The 17,974-nt window shown below is 40.5% G+C and overlaps 1 protein-coding gene across 1 annotated transcript in view; it reads right to left on the bottom strand.

Annotated features, from left to right (window-relative positions):
• Positions 1-16,181: 16,181 nt before the first annotated feature.
• The window catches only part of LOC114786953 (neurexin-2-like), a 384,882-nt gene continuing 383,089 nt past the window's right edge, over positions 16,182-17,974 (bottom strand). Inside the window, exon 18 of the mRNA XM_028974592.1 lies at positions 16,182-16,281. Coding sequence (XP_028830425.1) covers positions 16,265-16,281 — 17 coding nt within the window. The 3' untranslated portion in view covers positions 16,182-16,264. The remainder of the gene's footprint in view (positions 16,282-17,974) is intronic.

Below are 17,974 nucleotides of genomic sequence, written 5' to 3'. Positions count from 1 at the left end.
CAGTGTTAAAGCATGAAATTGATGTTGGAGAACATGCCCCAATCAGAAAGCACCCGTACAGCCTAAATCCCACTAAGCGTATGGTAATGCAGTCTGAGGTGATTATTTGTTGGAACATTGGTTCTCTGTGCCAAGCTGTAGTCTATGGAGTAGTCCCTGTCTGTTAGTACCTAAGCCTGATGGTACAGTTCGTAAATGCAGTAACTAGACCAGATTCATTTCAATTGCCCCGAATGGAAGATTGTGTTGATAGGGTTGGTTTGGCTCGTATTGTCAGTAAATTAGACTTCTTTGTTACTGGCAAGTTCCGTTGACTCCCAAAGCTTCTGAAGTTTCTGCTTTCGTCACACTGGATAATTTCTTACAATATACGGTTATGCCTTTTGGGTTACGTAATGCGCCAGTGACTTTTCACAGTCTAATGTCTAAAGTGCTTTGTGGAATTAAAAACTGTGACTCTTATTTAGATGACATTATTGTCTATTCGTCCACTTGGTCTGAGCACATCCACACTCTGACTGCTGTTTTCAAGCGGCTGCAGGATGCATCGCTGACTTTGAATTTGCAAAGTGTGAGTTCAGCAAAGCCACTGTGACTTGCCTAGGTAAAGAATACCCTTCTTTGCAGTACCCCTGTTTTTGCTGCTCCTGACTTCCAGCGCCCTTTCAAACTGGAGGTGGATGCCAGTGCTGTTTGAAGCTGGGACTGTGCTGTTACAGGAAGATGCGGATGGAGTTGATTAAAGTTCTTAAACATCAGGTGAACTACAGCAACATCGAAAAGGAGGCTTTAGCACTGATTTTAGCATTACAACACTTCAAAAACACAAATTATATCACGGATGAAAAAACACAAATCAGCGTATTATGCGCTGGTCCTTGGTTTTACACGGTTTCAATTTAGAAATCAAATACAAACGTGGGACGGACAATGTTTTAGCTGTCTCCTTATCACGGGCCTTTTAGGCATTTTGGGTGAATCAACATAGTATGTTGATTTTTGGTGTGGGGGTGTGACGTCCCATGGCAGAGTATGGGTATGTTCTGTTTGTGTGTGTGTCTCTCTCACTTTCTGTCTCCCTCTCTGTGGCTCCTCATCAGCCCATGATTGGACTCCTCCCACTTCCTGCCATGATTGGTGGGCTGTAATAGGGAAGAGGACTCAAAATGACGCCTGCTTTGGGACAAGAGGAGGATGTCGTGTGAGGAGAGGGTGTTGTTTACGAAGAGAGGGTGTTGTTGGTGACGTGAAGAGAGTGTTGGTGTGAAGCAAGAAGGAAGTGCTGTGAAGTGAAGGCTTGTGATCAGAAGACAAGACTAACTTAGACTGCCCAGACCTGCTTTGTGTGTGTTTTGTTTTTTCAATATCCTTGTTTGTAATAAACGGTTAGCCAGTGTTGTCGCATCGCTTTGGAGTTTCTGCTCCTATGTCCCATTTGTTATGTCCCTGACTGTATGTCTGTGTTTGCTCGTCATGTCAAGTGTAGCCGCAGGTGCCCTGATAAGTCCCAATTCCCTAGTGTGCACTGGGCGTGTCTGCTATCACAGTTCTGGGTTGTGGGTTCCTCAACACGCTCCCTCATCACGGATAGTGATTCTCACGGGATAATGAGCGTCAAGTGCGGCTGGTTATGTCTACTCCGCCTGAACTGCCCATTGCAGTCAATCATCTTTTCTTATGACAGACAGACTATCCACATCTTATCAGCTTCCAAACAAACCCTCATACTCCTTGTGCTCTAATTAAAAACACACCAGTGAATAGGGAGTGTGATTTTGAAGGGGTGTCCCATTTGTATGCAGCATATAACATGTGAAGATTCAACGTGTTGCCAAGCTTACACCAGTGAACTGCAGAATTCTGGGAGTTATGGAATGATGGTGGTGGTGTGTTTATACAGACACTGAATTACTATAAGGGAACATCTAAAGGATTTTCCACTCTGAATTAACAAAATAGCATTTGCAGCAGAAACCCACTGGATTTCAAAGCCAGCAGCACTGCACCATTGGCTAGTTGGTTGGTTGTTAATTCAGGACCCTCAACCTTTTCAGTCTGCACTTTAGTGAGAGTTCAAGGTAAGATGCATTGATGGGACACAATGGGGTGAATTTACAAATGGAGAGTAAAATCCAGTTGAAGGGGAAAAAAATCCCAGTAAACTGAGCAATGGAGTACAACTAAACATAGTGGGTTTTCTCTCATGCTACATCCAGTTGCAAATGGGAAAAAAAAGCTTTAATGCAAAAAATGTTTTATCCTCTCTAAAAGAAACCTTACTGAACAGAAGACTCACACTTGGATTGTAATGTTTCTCTGCCTTACTCAGCACAAAATAATTAATTTAGAACTCATTAATCTTAAAAGTATGAGAATATTTTAACACTTTAGTCACAACAAAACTCTGTGCACCACAAAGATGGCTGAGGGAGATGGGATCCTGTTTCACATCAGGAATCGGTGTTTCCTCTAAGGGGACCGCTATCGTAATCCTTTTTCAGAAGCACTGCATGCTGGACAGCTCTTACAGACAACTCTGGGGTGGAGGCGATCTGGCTGCAATCCAGCCCCAGTGTGTAGTGGATAGTTCTGGCTCATATACAGAGATGGTGGATTACAAGCATTTTCCATTAGGTAGAGAGAGCCTAGAACTAAACCGTCTATTTCCCTTTCATTGCCGTTTCATGAAAAGTTTAAAAAAAATTGAAAGCAAACAATAGAAACTGGATTTAGAGCCTTTTTCTGTGTGAAATCTAATAGTTGAACAGGGATCTGTCAATGCATGATTGGAAATTAGACTGTCCCTTCCACCAACCTATAAAAGTTGCTCTCCCTTCAAGAAACAGACAAGGATAGGAAGAAATACAAATGAAACATTGGATATCAAACTGTCAAGGTTTGAAAGGTTCACAAAAATATTATAACAAAAAAGCTTGGTATTACTAACTCAATTACGTTTAGTCAAAAGGTGCAACAGCGATGTTAAACAGCACACTTACAGTGCATCCAGAAACGATTTATAGCGAATCACTTTTTCCACATTTTCTTATGTTAGTCTTATTCCAAAAGGAATAAAAAGTTTGTGGTTTAGCAAATTTATTAAAGAAGTTATTACTTTATTTTCTATCTCATCCTTTTTGTGCTTCACGAGCCATGCTCGTAAATGGCCATAAATCACAGGCAGCATCCTGAACATATTTAGAGTTTCCTGTATTCCCTGTGAGGGGACTGATTTAATGTCATGCCCCAAATTAATGAATGGAGATACAATACAATAATGCATAATATAAAGACACCTGTTGATAGATTGGTGACATCCTCCTCAACAAGTCAAAGTGTTAATATTCATTCAGTAAGCAGACCTGTCTGAAACAGACAGAGCAGTAGGGGTGGGTGTAGTAGTGTGTCTTCTAAATGTCAGACAGCATTATTAGGCAGCATTGATCCAAATAGAAGAGCAGCAGGAATTCTAATAAGAATGCATGAACGTGATGCTGTCATGCTTTTGTCCCTGATCCAGTCATGTCTTAAAACATGGGCATATGGGATCATCAATACATTAATATACATTATACATTAATGTCAAGCCTTACGATCTGATAAATCACAAAGGTGATTTAATGAAATTCCAATGCATTAGTTAGTTCTGATAAGTTTTAATTTCTTTCTTCATTAAAAAACTGAACTTCCTCATGTGTCCCGGTGGTAGCAGTGTTTTGTGTTGTATAAATTTGAGTTTTTTTATTGAGTTTATTCCATTTGTGCTGCACTATTATTAGCAATATAAGCTCCCCGTGAGAGGGGGAAGTGGTTTCATAAAAAAACTCACCAGCACCAACATCTGGCAGAGATGGACGTATCACCATGTCTACTGGAAATGCACACAGATCCCAGATCCATGGAGCTCAATTATCAGTAATTGCTGTGAAAGCAGGCAATCAGTTGCTAAGGTCTCATGACTGTGGTAGCAAGAGGAGTGGGTGGCACAGAGAGAGAAAGGGTCAGGAGGGAGGATGAGAAATTACCCTACAGAGGTGAAGCAAGTGGCATGTAATGACAGTAATGAAAGACCAATGCCACTCAAATAATGCATGAATGACAAAGGGCTAATTTGTTTATCTTTCTCTCATATTGTGTGCACCTAGAGAGAGTTGTGCATTTGCAAACTGTTAGGCAAAGTGTCATTGTGTATGTGCATGTGTGTATTTTATTTAAACTGTGTCCAATATGAAGTGCACATTAAACTGTCTAACCCCAATCATTAACATTTATAATCAGATGCCTGTCTACTCTAATGCTACGTTTGATCCATCTTGTCAACTGCAAGTGTTGGCCTTTGACAGTAATAACCTAGCTCAGCATGTCCCTTGACAGGAAAAAAACAAGCAGGGTCTGCATTCTCTACTTTATAACATTAGCAGTTTAAATTAGCCTATTTTCTGATTTTATACCAAAGCCACTAAACCATTACAATATCTTAAATAATAAAATCAGCTCCTCACATTAAGATAATTCAAACTTCGGAAGTCACCCACACACTATTCTGTATCTGGGCAAAATAAAAGTACTGGTGACCTCTCATAACATCAATGATCCACTCCAATGCATTCATAAGTGTAGAATAGAGATGCTCTCACCATGGACAAATCACTCATAAATCTCTGGCTGCCACTTAAATGTTAGCTTGTGGCATGGACAGATCGATGAACATTGGCTCTGCTGACTCTTCTTTTCTATCCATTTGCTATTAGCAGCCCTGAATTGATAGAGATGTATAATGGATAGAGATATTTAAGGTAAAAGGCAATATTACATCCCCCCAAAATTGCAAAAAACTCCCCATGATCAAAATAAAGATCAATGAAATGTCTTCATAATGCAGACATTTTTCAAGCACAAGAACACATACACACTGTGGACCTAACAAAGTAACAGAGTAACTGAGGAGTTTCAAAAATGAGAACTTACAACCAGAAAACATTCAATTTTGTGACAATGTCTGTGTATGTGTCAGGTAAAAACAAGGAAAACAGTTATATATAATGTATGTGTATCTATGTGCGCGTGTATCAGCTGTTGCAACATCACGGATGCCAGGCTAACAATGTCACAGCACTTCACACTTTCCAGCATGTGCTGGCACAATAAGTTGCAAACATTAACTTGGACTCACTTAACCACCCACAACATGTGAATTCACATTAGATTGTTTAATTCATGAAGTGTAACGCACAGCACTGTTAATAACACAATATAACACGTGCTGAACGGGGACTCAGCACTCAACCGCTTAAGATAAGATCAGATAAGATTATCCATTATTATTCCTAAAAGTGGGACATTTGCATAGTCACAGAAGAAAGTGGACAGTAGAAGATATGAGCAGCAAAAATAAATAGAAAAACTATACCAAAAGTACAGTATCAAAAGTGCACTATAAAACAATCTAATGAGTAAACCTAGATAAATAAAAAAGTATATATGTACACATAGAAATGTATGCATGTATATATTTACAGAGTGGATATATACGCATATTGTATATTAGGGGACAGTGGTGGCCTAGCGGTTAAGGAAGCGGCCCCGTAATCAGAATCCCGTCCGCCAAGGTGCCACTAAGTTGCCACTGAGCAAAGCACCATCCACACACACTACTCCCCGGGCACCTGTCATGACTGCCCACTGCTCAACAAGGCTGATGGGTTAAAAGCAGAGGACACATTTCGTTGTGTGCACCATGTGCTGTTCTGTGTATCATAATGACAATCACTTCACTTTCATATTGCACATTACAAAAACTCTGGAGTATTAGATGTGTGTGTTAATCTATGTAATCTATTTATGTGTGGTCAGCTGCAAAGACTTTGTTGTAAAGTATGACTATGGTTGGAAGGAAAGAACTTCTGAAACTTTCCTTCCCACATTTTGGATGCAGGAGCCGGTCACTGAAGGAGCTGCTCAGTGTTGTCAGAGTCTGGGGTGCATGAGGTGGGAGTAAATGTTATCTAGCTGGGATTCTCCTGTCACGCACTGCCTCCACTGGGTCCAGAGGGCATCCTAGAACAGAGTTGGCTCAGCAGATCAGCCCTTTTCTGACCCCAGCAGAGATGCTGCTATTTAGCAGGCCACATCATAAAAGAAAAAGGTTCTCAGGAGCGACGCTTGCATTCCTAAGGAGCTGAGTCTCTTCATTTGTAAAAAGCATTTTATGTTCTGAGTCAAGTACAGTTTTTGTTTACATTTACATTTACGGAATTTATCAGACGCCCTTATCCAGAGCGACTTACAATCAGTATTTACAGGGACAGTCTCCCTGGAGCAACTTAGGGTTTTGTTCAGGGACACAATGGTAGTAAGTGGGATTTGAACCCGGGTCTTCTGGTTCATAGGCGAGTGTGTTACCCACTAGGCTACTACCACCCTGTTGATATGAACACCACGGTAGCAGTATCTCTCCACAGCCTTACTGTCCATACCCTGGATGCTCAGTGGTTTCAGTGGAGGATGTTTGTTCCAGTGGAAGTCTACTACCACCCCTTAGTTTTTCCAGTGTTGTTCCTAGGGTAGTTCTGCTGGCACCAGTCCACAAAGTTTTGGTCAGTACTCTGTACTTGTCCCCATCAGTGATGAGGCAGAGTCATCAGACAATGTTTGCAAGAAGCAAGGAGACTACTGTAGGCGACAAATGCAGTGTAAATGGTAAAACGGAAAGGTGCCAGGACCATTCCCTGTTGAGTTCCTGTACTGCAAGTGACCCTGTCTTACACACATCCCTGACTTCTCACACACTGTGCTCTTAAAGTGAGGAAGTCCAGGATCCATGTGGCAAGGTGAAGGTCCACTCCTGTGTAATCCAGCATGAAATCAAAGAACATGATTCTCACAGTGCTCGTAGCAGTCTCCAGGTGAGAGAGGTAACAATGTACGAGACAGCATCATCCACACCAATATTTTGGCTGAACTAAATCAGTGCAGACTCAAAACAACCAGATTCCTATTTAATGCACAGCTTTGCATTTTAGGCTCCACTCAGAGGAGAGAAGTTTCCACCCTTGAACCAAAAGTCTAAACTATGTTTTGTGGCATCTCTGTTTCTCTGTTGTTTGAGGGGCTGTAGCATCATTTATAATATATACACATACACATATTAAATGGAAGGGGATATAAAAGTATTAGAGAACATTATTTTATCTTCATTAAATGCATTATTGATAAAAAGACGTCCAATGGAGGACATGCCAGTTAAGATACTGATAAATATCTGTATTCACCAGGTGATTATAATACATTCAGCATGTAAGCCTAAACACCCGGCACAACACCCCAGTAAGATTGAGTGTTCAGAAAACACTGCAGTTGTCAGAGTGAAAAATGAGGCAGGTAGCAGAGAACAAATACAATCAATGGTGGCTGGGGTGCTGCCTTGGGAGAGAGAGGATGCCCTCTGGATGATTAACACCAGGTGTCTCTGGGACAAGAAATGAAGAAAGCTGTGGGCCTGGTTGCAGCTCCACCACCCCCTTACCTCCCCTTCTCATTCCCTCCCCCAGCAATCAATAGTCACCCGCTGCCCATAAATTACAAAGTGGAATCTCCACAACACACAAGCCAAATGCTTCTTAGTTTTTTTCACCTGCTGCTCCCTAAATCTTTTTTCAAATGGAGGTGAGGTGGGGTGGTCTTGTTAAAGGCTTTGTTTACTTAATGGGGGACAGTAAACCTCTGCTTGTACATAAAGGCTGCAAATCAATTGTATTGTTTTTATTACATAGAGACAAAAGAGCACTTTCTAAGGGACCTGCTAATCAGCAGTCTGAGGTTAGAGAGCAGTGGAGACATTCTGACATTCTTATTGTACAGCCCTTGATCTCCTCCATTTGCTGTTTGACTGCAGACTAATTTAGTTTACAGTAGAAGCAATCAATCAATGCTGACTTCATACCTTCCATTATCACATGTATAGTACAGTGCAATGTTTTAGGCTGAGGTAAAAAAAATAAATAAAATGTTTTTTTTTTTCATCAATTGATTTAAATTGTTTACATCAGTACAATGTTTATACTTATATGGAAACCATCAGCACAGATTGGTATAATCATCATAGAGTGAATATAATCCTACAAAATCCCAGCCTTTGTGCTAGTATATCCATTAGAAATTATGCTTTAGTGTGTTGTAGTATGTAAATCCAATTGTAACCAATATAGTAATTTGATTTACACTTCTTGAACAAGTATTATTATTATTTTGTTTTGAAAACATTCTTAGTTTAAAACATTGTTATATACAATACTGTATATATTAGGTATTGTCCCAAAGCAAAAGAAAAAAAAATACCACCTTTTAATCTTCAACAAAAGGTCAAATTCTGCTCTTTCCTCCCAACCCAGACCTTTAGAAGTGATCTTAACATTTTAGATAAATCGGTCTGACATCATACTCTGACATTTCTCATGAGCTGAACCATTTTATTTTAAAAGAAACCTCATTTGAAACTATATGGAACACAATGTCATCTCTTTTTTGTTGTCTTGGTTAGCTGTGTAGTCTGTGAAAACTTTAAAACTAAATAAAAATGGATTTAAAATACTGCTTTATTTAAAAATGAAAGAATAATCCCTAAATAAAGTGCCTCTAAAAAACAAATTAAAACCATGTCATATTTTTGGAAAAATGCATGCAGAAATGTCATATTTGGCACACTAATTTGAACCTCAGGAAGAAGGGTAATTATATTCATCATCTTACATATGCACACATACAATTACATACCCTATTGACTGTCTTAGACAAAGCATACTTTAACTATATTTAGGTAGATTTTAAATACATGAACTTAGGTCTTATACATATATGAAAAACAGTATAAATTCACTGCATAAATATTTTATTGTACATATTTCAGAAAGTAATGCATGAATCTGAGATATTGTTTTGATAGAATGTTTTAACTCAAGTCCACTTTCACCATGACAATGCACAGGAAAAAACCAACAATAAGCAAACTTTTAAACACATCCCAAATGACAGCCCAAAAATCCCTTTCATTATTCTTCCTTTGCCCAGAACTATTTGGCAAGCTCCTTATATTTAGATTCCTTCGAGCTGCTCACTTAATGAATTTCATTCCAGATCATTCTGTTTACCACAGGATAGGCATGAAAATCCATTATGTGGAAATCGACTAGCGTCCACACTGAGATCATTATTCCCAATGTCAAAGGCAGTGGCTAGTGCAGCCAGTCCTTTCATGTGTAGCACCTCAACCTCTATAGAATTCACCAGGCAGCATCCAAATTCAAATATCAATCAAAATCTGATCAGCATTGTGGACTCTTGTATGTGCCTGAGTGAAAGGAGAATGTAGTTTATTTGAGACAGGGAGTGCAAAGTGAGTCATGCAGCCGCAGAACACTGACTTCAAATTGCAAGAGAGAGGAGTTGAATTATTAAAAATTTAAAGGTACCACATCAACATACAACAGAGAGGAGTGTTTGGTTGGGTAGCCAGCCGAAATTTTATTTTATCTCTCTTTTCTGTAATTTATTGATAATTTCAATCATAACTTGGTTTATTCCTATCATATTCCTCCAAAGGCAGCTACAGAGAGATATGTAAAAATATGTTAAAAGGATAAAGTGACAATTGTATAATGGGGATGGGGAATGCAATTAGAATTCAGAGAATGGAGGCAAAAACAAAACAATGAGATCTGACTGTGCTAAGTAAAAAGCTAAACATATTAGAAATCCTCACATAATTACTGAAAAAGGGGATGCATCCCTCTCTCCTGAAAACATGTACTAATGACTGTTTGGAACAACTGGGGCTTAGTTAACTTGAACTGGAGCTGAAGAGGTGTTGACCTCCATTTTATCTCAATGGAGTTTCCTTTCCATCTGAGTTTTCAGAACCCAATTGCATTTAATCAGGTTTAGCTGCTGTTTCAAATGGATTAAGGAACCATGCTCCTCACTCTGCTCTGAAGTTAAGAGTACAGAACTGGTGTATAATGAGAGGTGTTACTTTAGGCCTTTGTACTTACATGCTTTTCAATGGCTGCACCAAATAACCCTGGGTGAGCACATTTAAATAGTATCTCACATACAAGTGATTTTGTGTCCATGTTTGGAATCTAAACATTCTACAAAACAAAGGACTAAATAAACATGTACTGTAATGCATTATTTTTGGAAATCTATCAAGGTTAACAGATGCTATTTAATAAACATGTCATTTAGGCTATCCAGTTTACCTTCTGTGAAATGTCAAAAAGCTGAAAAGCTTGCATTTGAAGAAGAATTTTGATTAGGTTGGATGAATGTTCTCCAAACAAAACAAGCAAAAATGTTCTTAACATTAAAAGACTGTCCATCTAAAACTTCAATGTTATGTAATGTGGCCCCCACTGGCCCCCAGATTTAATTACGTTGTCCAGCAAAGGTTGCACAAAGAGAGAAAGAAAAACAGCTGTCTAAGATGCTAAAAACCCTGTGAGGAGCAGCCAAACTCTGCTACCAAGGTGAGGCTGTGGAAGACAGTTTCATGACATAGGTAATGACACCATGGTAAAACTGAAAAAAACAACAAGCCTGAATGTTTTTACTGAATCAGCCAGGTCCTTCCAATATACAGGTTTCGAAGCTGATTGGAGTTTGAAAATGTGTTTAATCTTTTTTGAAGAAGCACAAATGGACAATGTTGAGGATTGTAGACCAAGTAGTTAGTTCAATTTTCAAAATTGGGTGGTAGTAGCCTAGTGGGTAACACACTCGCCTATTAACAAGAAGACCAAGGTTCAAATCCCACTTACTACCATTGTGTCCCTGAGCAAGACATTTAACCCTAACTTACTCCGGGGGACTGTCCCTGTAACTACTGATTGTAAGTAAGGGCGTCTGATAAATGCTGTAAATGTTAATGTAAAATTGGAAACTGTCCAGCTTCAGCTATTGGCTGTAACAGAAGGCAGTGCCTAAAGAAAATGCATGGTAGAGGTTCCTTTACAATTGCAAATCTGCAAATGGATTTAAAGATTGTCAAAATTATTCAATAGCATCTGTAGGCATATGATTGTTCTTATTTTTTTGCAGCAGAAAATGACTCAAAAAATACGTACTATCTTCAGGGTCAAGAAGAGCACCTCCTCCCATTTCATTCACACTTGCAAAAGCAAATAAATTGATTAATTGAGGGTACTGTCCCATTTGTTCTCTGAACTGAACCCTTGTTGTGTGAACATGAGTAACACAGCTCCATTTGGGCAAGCATTGTAGAACAGCAGGGATATGTGCCTCTCGCAGAGTGGCCACTTAAGCCATGATTAGTTTTCCTTCTTGCTGTTTTCCCTGTTTTGTCTTCTTTACAATCTCAGACAATACAGCAGTCAGGTTTACAGAAAAGACTGATAGCTTGAAAGGTTTTCCACCTTGTAAACAGCAGGGAGAAGAGATGTAGAATCTACACATCACTTATTCTCCCTCTGCATGATCAGCTTTTGTTTGAGGGGCAACTTCAGATTCAGCCATCTTTCCCTACCTATTATAACAATCCTCCCCAGCATCAGCTAAGCATGATTGCCGGTCCTGGGGCATTAAGTGCTGGTGCTGCCCCTTTCACCTGGTTAAAAGGAGTATCTGCAACAGTGTTCCGTTTCTGCCCATTATTGTTCTGTCCGTCACTGTGTGCGTGTGTGTGTGTGTGTGTGCGCATGATGTGAGAGAGCAGTGTGTGTCTGTGCATGTGTCATGGTTATGGTCAGTGGGCAGGCAGGGCCTCCGGGCAGACCCTGGGCAAGACCTTGCCCACAAGTCTTGTCGGAGTTGTTGTGACTCTGGGTGTCTGGTCACTGGGCTGACAGGGCCACCAAGAATACCCCGAATGGAGTTCGCCCACAGGTCTAGTCAGGAGTAGGTGTGACTCCAGTGTCAGATACAACATAGAGCACTCTGAATTTATTTGTTCTGTTTAAATAAAATGGTTTGTGTTTAAGCACCTGTGCCTGGGTCCTACCCTTCTTTGGTGTCGTGACACCTATTGTTTTATCTTTTTGAATTTTTTGTTTTAGTGTTTTAGTGTTTCAAAAAGGTACACACAAATAAAGCAATTTCTATGTTTTTAAACAATATCTATTTTATTTACCAGCCCTTGTGCTCTGCCTATAAACCCAAATGTGTTGGATCTCAAGCTAAATCATTCACACTGAAGTATCTGACAGAAAAATACAATTTCAGAGCATTTTAAACAGGTACATTACACTTGGTGCTAAAAGTTAAAACAAGGGCACAGGAACTGCAATAATTCATTAGGTAAGTAGACTTTAGGGTAAATTGTCTTCTACTGCCTAATCTACTAAAACTAAAGCCTGCAAAGACATTTAAAGTTTGTCAGTGTGTCATTTCAGCATTCTAGCATAGCCATACAATTTATTTCAAATTTCTTACATCAGCCTGACCAAATGGGTTGTGGTATCAACAAAAAGGTCTGCCAGTGCATGGCAAGCTATGATATTGGACTGATTTTTCAAATAGACATTGGTTTCTGCAGTGCATGACACGCTGGTGGATTGTAATTTCAGACTTAACACAAACTATGCAGTCAAATGTTCTTATTTGTCCAGTCACATGGAGCACTTCAATGAATTAGCAGATGATTAGTTATGTAGGAGAAGAGCTATGTGAACGTTTTGCCAAATTGCCAGACACGTTATTTAATGATGAGATTTTAAACAGGAGCAGCTTAGTTAAATAAGTCACACAACCAGATGTTGCATTCTCCTCTAATGCAGAGATGTCAGTAGACAGGGTGTCTAAAGTCACTTGGAATAGGAGCATTAATGATGACCACAGGAGTATGTTTTGTCACCCATGTAGCCTATAGCCTCAGTTACTGTATAGTCTGTCTCATTGGTCTATCTTCCTACTTTCTCTTTACATCTATTTTACTTCCGTTCTTCATATAAAGAAATTGCTACATAAGAGAGGCAGAAACTATGGTTAGTTCCTAAATGCATGAGGAATTGTGTGCGAAGACTGGTTGTGTTTGACCTCTAAGTGCTTTACTGTAGGTGCTCCCATATCTGTCATACCTGGCAGCTCGACAGAAGGTAATTAGTTTAATAAGCTGGTGCTTCTGATAGATTAAATGTTTGTATTTGGCAATCTTCCACAACCCTTCCAGTCATCATTGTGTCTGTCCTCATCTCATATCTTTTACGAGAACAAAATATACAAGCTACTCATCATAGGTTGGGGACATGTGCAAACAAAATCAATTCTCATTTCAGAGGGAATAATTGACTGGTAAAGTTGTGTGTGGTGTAAAGACAAGGGAAAACAGCAGCAGTGGCCAAAAGATAGATATGTGGAATATGGAGGAGGAATGAAGAATGAAATAAGAAACACCCCTAGAGAAACATGCCTTCTAGTCAGAGAGACTACAGTCAGAAATCATGAATTAATGACTTTCTGTCAGGATCCGGTCCGAAATGGGGGTTACTTGGGGAGTTTAATTGTTGTCCTGTGTAATGTTCCCTAATCGTTTTCACCTGTGTTAATTGTATAAAGCTGCCCTTTTCGTTTCTGTTCGCTGTCAGGTCTTTAACGTTATGTTCCACGTTCACCAGTGTCTACGTCTCGGATGTCTCCCCTGTCCTGTGATTCACTAATTAAACCCAGGTTTCGTGATGTCAGGTGAAAGCGTCCTCCCATTCCTCGTCACTCTTCGTCCTCCTCTCCGTTCACCCGCCGCGTCATGCCCGCATGGACGTGACACTTTCACATTAGTTTGTGTCAGGATTAAAGATACAAACCACAATCAAAAAGATTAAATTGTAGTCACCAGTCATTCTAAAAATATTTTTATTTCAATTCATTACTTTGTTTACTATGGGTTTTTAACAAACAAAAGAAAAATGAAAAAGAAAAACATGGCTGAAAATAGTGACTCAAAACCAGCCACATCAGCATCATACCAAAATGCATGGTAACACAGGAATGACAGGTGAGTGTGGGAGCAGCAGTCCAAATCAATAGACCTGGGGGTGATTAGGACGCAACACACACAGTGACTTGGTGACACATTGGTGCCAGGGACACTGTGGCCTCACAATAGGATGGAAAAAACTGAATGATGCCACTATCAACATTGCTCCAATCTTTAATAGCCAAGACCCAACTGCCATGCCTTGCAATACTAAGGGCTAGAGCAACCTTACAGAAATAGCTTGACAGATGGAACCATCTGCACAACATGTGAGATGCAAGGGAAAGAGAAAAAACTGTGGCAGAAAGTGCAGACCCTTTTGTGAATAAACACTTATGAGAAAGGCATAAGGAGTGAATCCATTAAGTATATTATACCGCCTTTATATTGGCTCGCAGGCTTTTAGGCAGTCCTCTGCCTTGTACTGCCTTTAGTGAGTGCATTTCAGTAGGCTGCTAAATGGAAAATGCTCTTTCATTTCATTCCATAGTTGTGAATAAACACTGACTGTTGGTGAACTTCCTACATATTCCAAATGGATAGTGTAACATGTCCAGACACTCAAAAGCTTGCACTCATGTTTGTTGTGGTGGGACAGAACATCATAACTGCTTCTCCACAGAAAGCACCCCCCCCACATCTGTACTAAGGGCCATGAAAATAAAACTAAAAGAACAGAAAGGATGTAGGCAATAAGTACTTTTTAAATTTCCTTTAAAGTAATGTGTGCTGCTTTCTTTAGGAGATAAACATAATTGGTTTTCTTTTTTGTGTAAAAACATTTCAGCCTCTATGTTGCACACATATTGCTTCCGGACTGTCACTTCTGGTACTGTACTGTTTGGTGTGTTTGGTGTGAGCTGCTCTCGTTAGTCCTTAAGGACATAAAGGATTACCTTTATCAACAAAACATGATGACGTCCTCACTTATCCCCTGTGCAGTTTGTGAAATGTTTGTGAAATTGTGAAAACTGGGTGGTAGTAGCCTAGTGGGTAACACACTCGCTATGAAACAGAAGTCAAAGGTTCAAATCCCACTTACTACCATTGTTGTCCCTGAGCAAGAGACTTAACCCTAAGTTGCTCCATGGTACTGTCCCTGTAACTACTGATTGTAGGTCGCTCTGGATAAAGGTGTCTGATAAATGCGGTAAATGTAAATGTACAATATCAATCTCTGTCAAAAGCAAGTATTTTACTGTGCAAAGTGTAGAAAACTAGCTGAAATTATGGAAAAAATAGCTAAGCTAGAGGACCGCATCCAAACTTATATCTGATTTACGGCATCAGAGGTCTTCCTAGATTCATTTCTAGCCCTGTATGTGCACCAGCCTAGTCAGTCGGTAACTGTCTCTACCACAGCACCGGTACCAGTAATGCCCTCCAGACAGCAGTTGGGTGACAGCTTGGCGTAAACCATGCAAGCAAGCTACCGGGGCAAACAGCCAAGGTTCCCCCACTACCTGGGTGCCACTCACCAGTTTGCATTCAGAACTGTATCCGCTGAGCACTGCAAACCACCGGCTCTAGTCTTTGGCAACTCCATAGTCAGAAACATGAGGATAGCGGCACTATCAAATAAAATCTTGTGTTTCACTGGAGCCAGAGCGCCCAACATCCACGCAAAATGTAAAAAAACTGCCAAAAATTAACCTTAGATATTCTAGCATACAATATCTAAGGTTATGACACCGGCTGTAGCAGACTCCTTGATATAAATCGCTGGGAGTCCAAAAAATAAAGTTGGTTTTATTAATAACGGGCCAATATTTCAGGGTTAAGCATGGTCTTTTTGAGCGAGATGGAATCCACCCTAAATGGGAAGGTGGCACTCAGTTAACTGAAAATCTGGCTCATAATCTTAGAATCAAAAAAATTATCTGACTTACAAGAGCAAAGACGAGGTGGCTAAACAGAGCATCTGTCATATGAGTATGTCAGGATTGGCATCAGCTAGAAACATCACCGGGGGCCAATCAGGAAAGCTTTTAAAAAGCCTGTGGTTCCGCCCCTCTGGAGTGGCGGCATATTCATGAATTTGATCTTCTGTGTGGACCTGGTGTTTGTTTTTGAGTTCTGGCAATCGCTACATGCCTGCGGGCTAGTTTTCATTATCCCCTTTATTTCCCTGTTTTCGGCCATGGCGCAGTTTTTCATTGTTATTAATAAATCCTTGTCCCCAGTATGTCCCGCCTCTGCGTTTCCTTCCCCCCTCAGCTTGCCGACGTGACAGCGTAGAGCCACCACCCAGCTTGTACACACTGTGTCTGTACCTCATCTTCATGAAACAAGAGCTCCTACAAAAAAAAAACGAAGATTATCAATAACACACATAAATGTGCTGATGCTGTATCTGTTCCCCAGGGTGGACAGGGTGTCTGTTTCAGCAACTTAATACCTGTTGCAACCTACTAAACATACTACCAGCACCTCTGATAAGATAAGTAAAGTAAGTAAAGTGAAGTGATTGTCATTGTGATACACAGCACAGCACATGGTGCACACAATGAAATGTGTCCTCTGCGTTTAACCCATAATCCTTAGTGAGCAGTGGGCAGCCATGACAGGGACATGGGGAGCAGTGTGTGGGGACATTGGTTTGGTTTGCTCAGTGGCAGATCGGAATTCGAACCGACAACCATCTGATTACAGGGCCGCTTCCTTAACCGCTAGGCAACCACAACATTTAATAATCCTATTAAATGCAAAGTCTCTCACATGTAAAAGCACTCATTGTTAATGAAATTATTACAGATCGGGGTTTGATGTACTCTGCCTGACCAAAACTTGGTTAAAACTAAATGAATTTGTAGCATTAAATAAATCATGCCCTCCTGAATACAACTATGTACACCAACCTCGCTTAACTCGCTTAAGTAGAGGTGGCAGTAAATTATAATAATAACCTCAGAATTGAACATAACAGATTTATTATTTTGAGATTCTGTATATGAATTTAACACATAGTCTTGCAAACGTTTATTCCACTAACTATTCATTGTACAGAAGGGTGTAGGTGAAACTTGTAGTCGATTAATTGATACAAAAGGCAAGCATCAATTAGAAAGAATTATCAAAGAGGCCAGGTGATGAGACTGTAGCTTTGAAAATAATTTAATAGGACCTACTCATGAAGGTGGTCACATGCTTGATATTGTAATGACCTTTGGTTTAAATATAGAAGACAGTCACTCTTCCACAATCTGAGATAATCTCAGATTATTTCCTTATTGCTTTTAAAATATGCCATGCTGTAGTGATAAACGAACAATTACTTCAAGAACAGCGCAGAGTTTAACCCACCAGAGAGCGCCAAACCAGCCAGGGAGACAACGACGCGGAAGAGGAAATGAAAGCGTGCAGCGTCGAGTATAAAAGTTGGGTGACCCCGAGGAGACGCTGCAAGCTCTTTGGATGAGATTCCTCATCCGAACACTCGCTCCCTTACCTACGCTACTAAGACCTTGACCCATGAATATGACCTTCGCCTGCCCCCGACTTCGAGAATTGCCTGATCCCCTTGAGACCATAACGGAACCCTGACTTGAACTTCACGACCACGATTTCTGCCTGTTAATTAATGACTTTGAGCCTGCCTGATCCTTTGGTTAAGACGAAATTCATGCTCCCCTACCTTCCTGCCACCCAAGACATCCTCCCGTCTAGTCCACACTCCCGGACCATCCTGAAACCCTCTGTCTTCTGGTTCTCCTCTGCCCCGGTAATTCCCGCAGATCCCAAACCCACTCCCCACCACGCTGCAGCGCATCCACTGCTTCCTCCCCGTCCTCATTCCCCGCCAGTCTCTCCCTCACAGACCAAACACCCCTGATCCTCCTCCCCAGCTCGTAAAGTGTCCTCTCCCGGTGCAATGGCTTGTTCCCCAGCACAATATGTCTGCAAGTGTGTCACCCCGCTGAACTCAACCAAGTGACTAAATGCCTAAAATTAACATTGTGTACTATGTTAGATAATGCTGCTCCCTCAAAA

This window comes from Denticeps clupeoides, chromosome 1 (genome assembly GCF_900700375.1).
Source record: "Denticeps clupeoides chromosome 1, fDenClu1.1, whole genome shotgun sequence".
NCBI lineage: Eukaryota > Metazoa > Chordata > Actinopteri > Clupeiformes > Denticipitidae > Denticeps > Denticeps clupeoides.
Note: the sequence above shows the minus strand (reverse complement) of the source record. Positions and strands in the feature narration are given on the sequence as shown.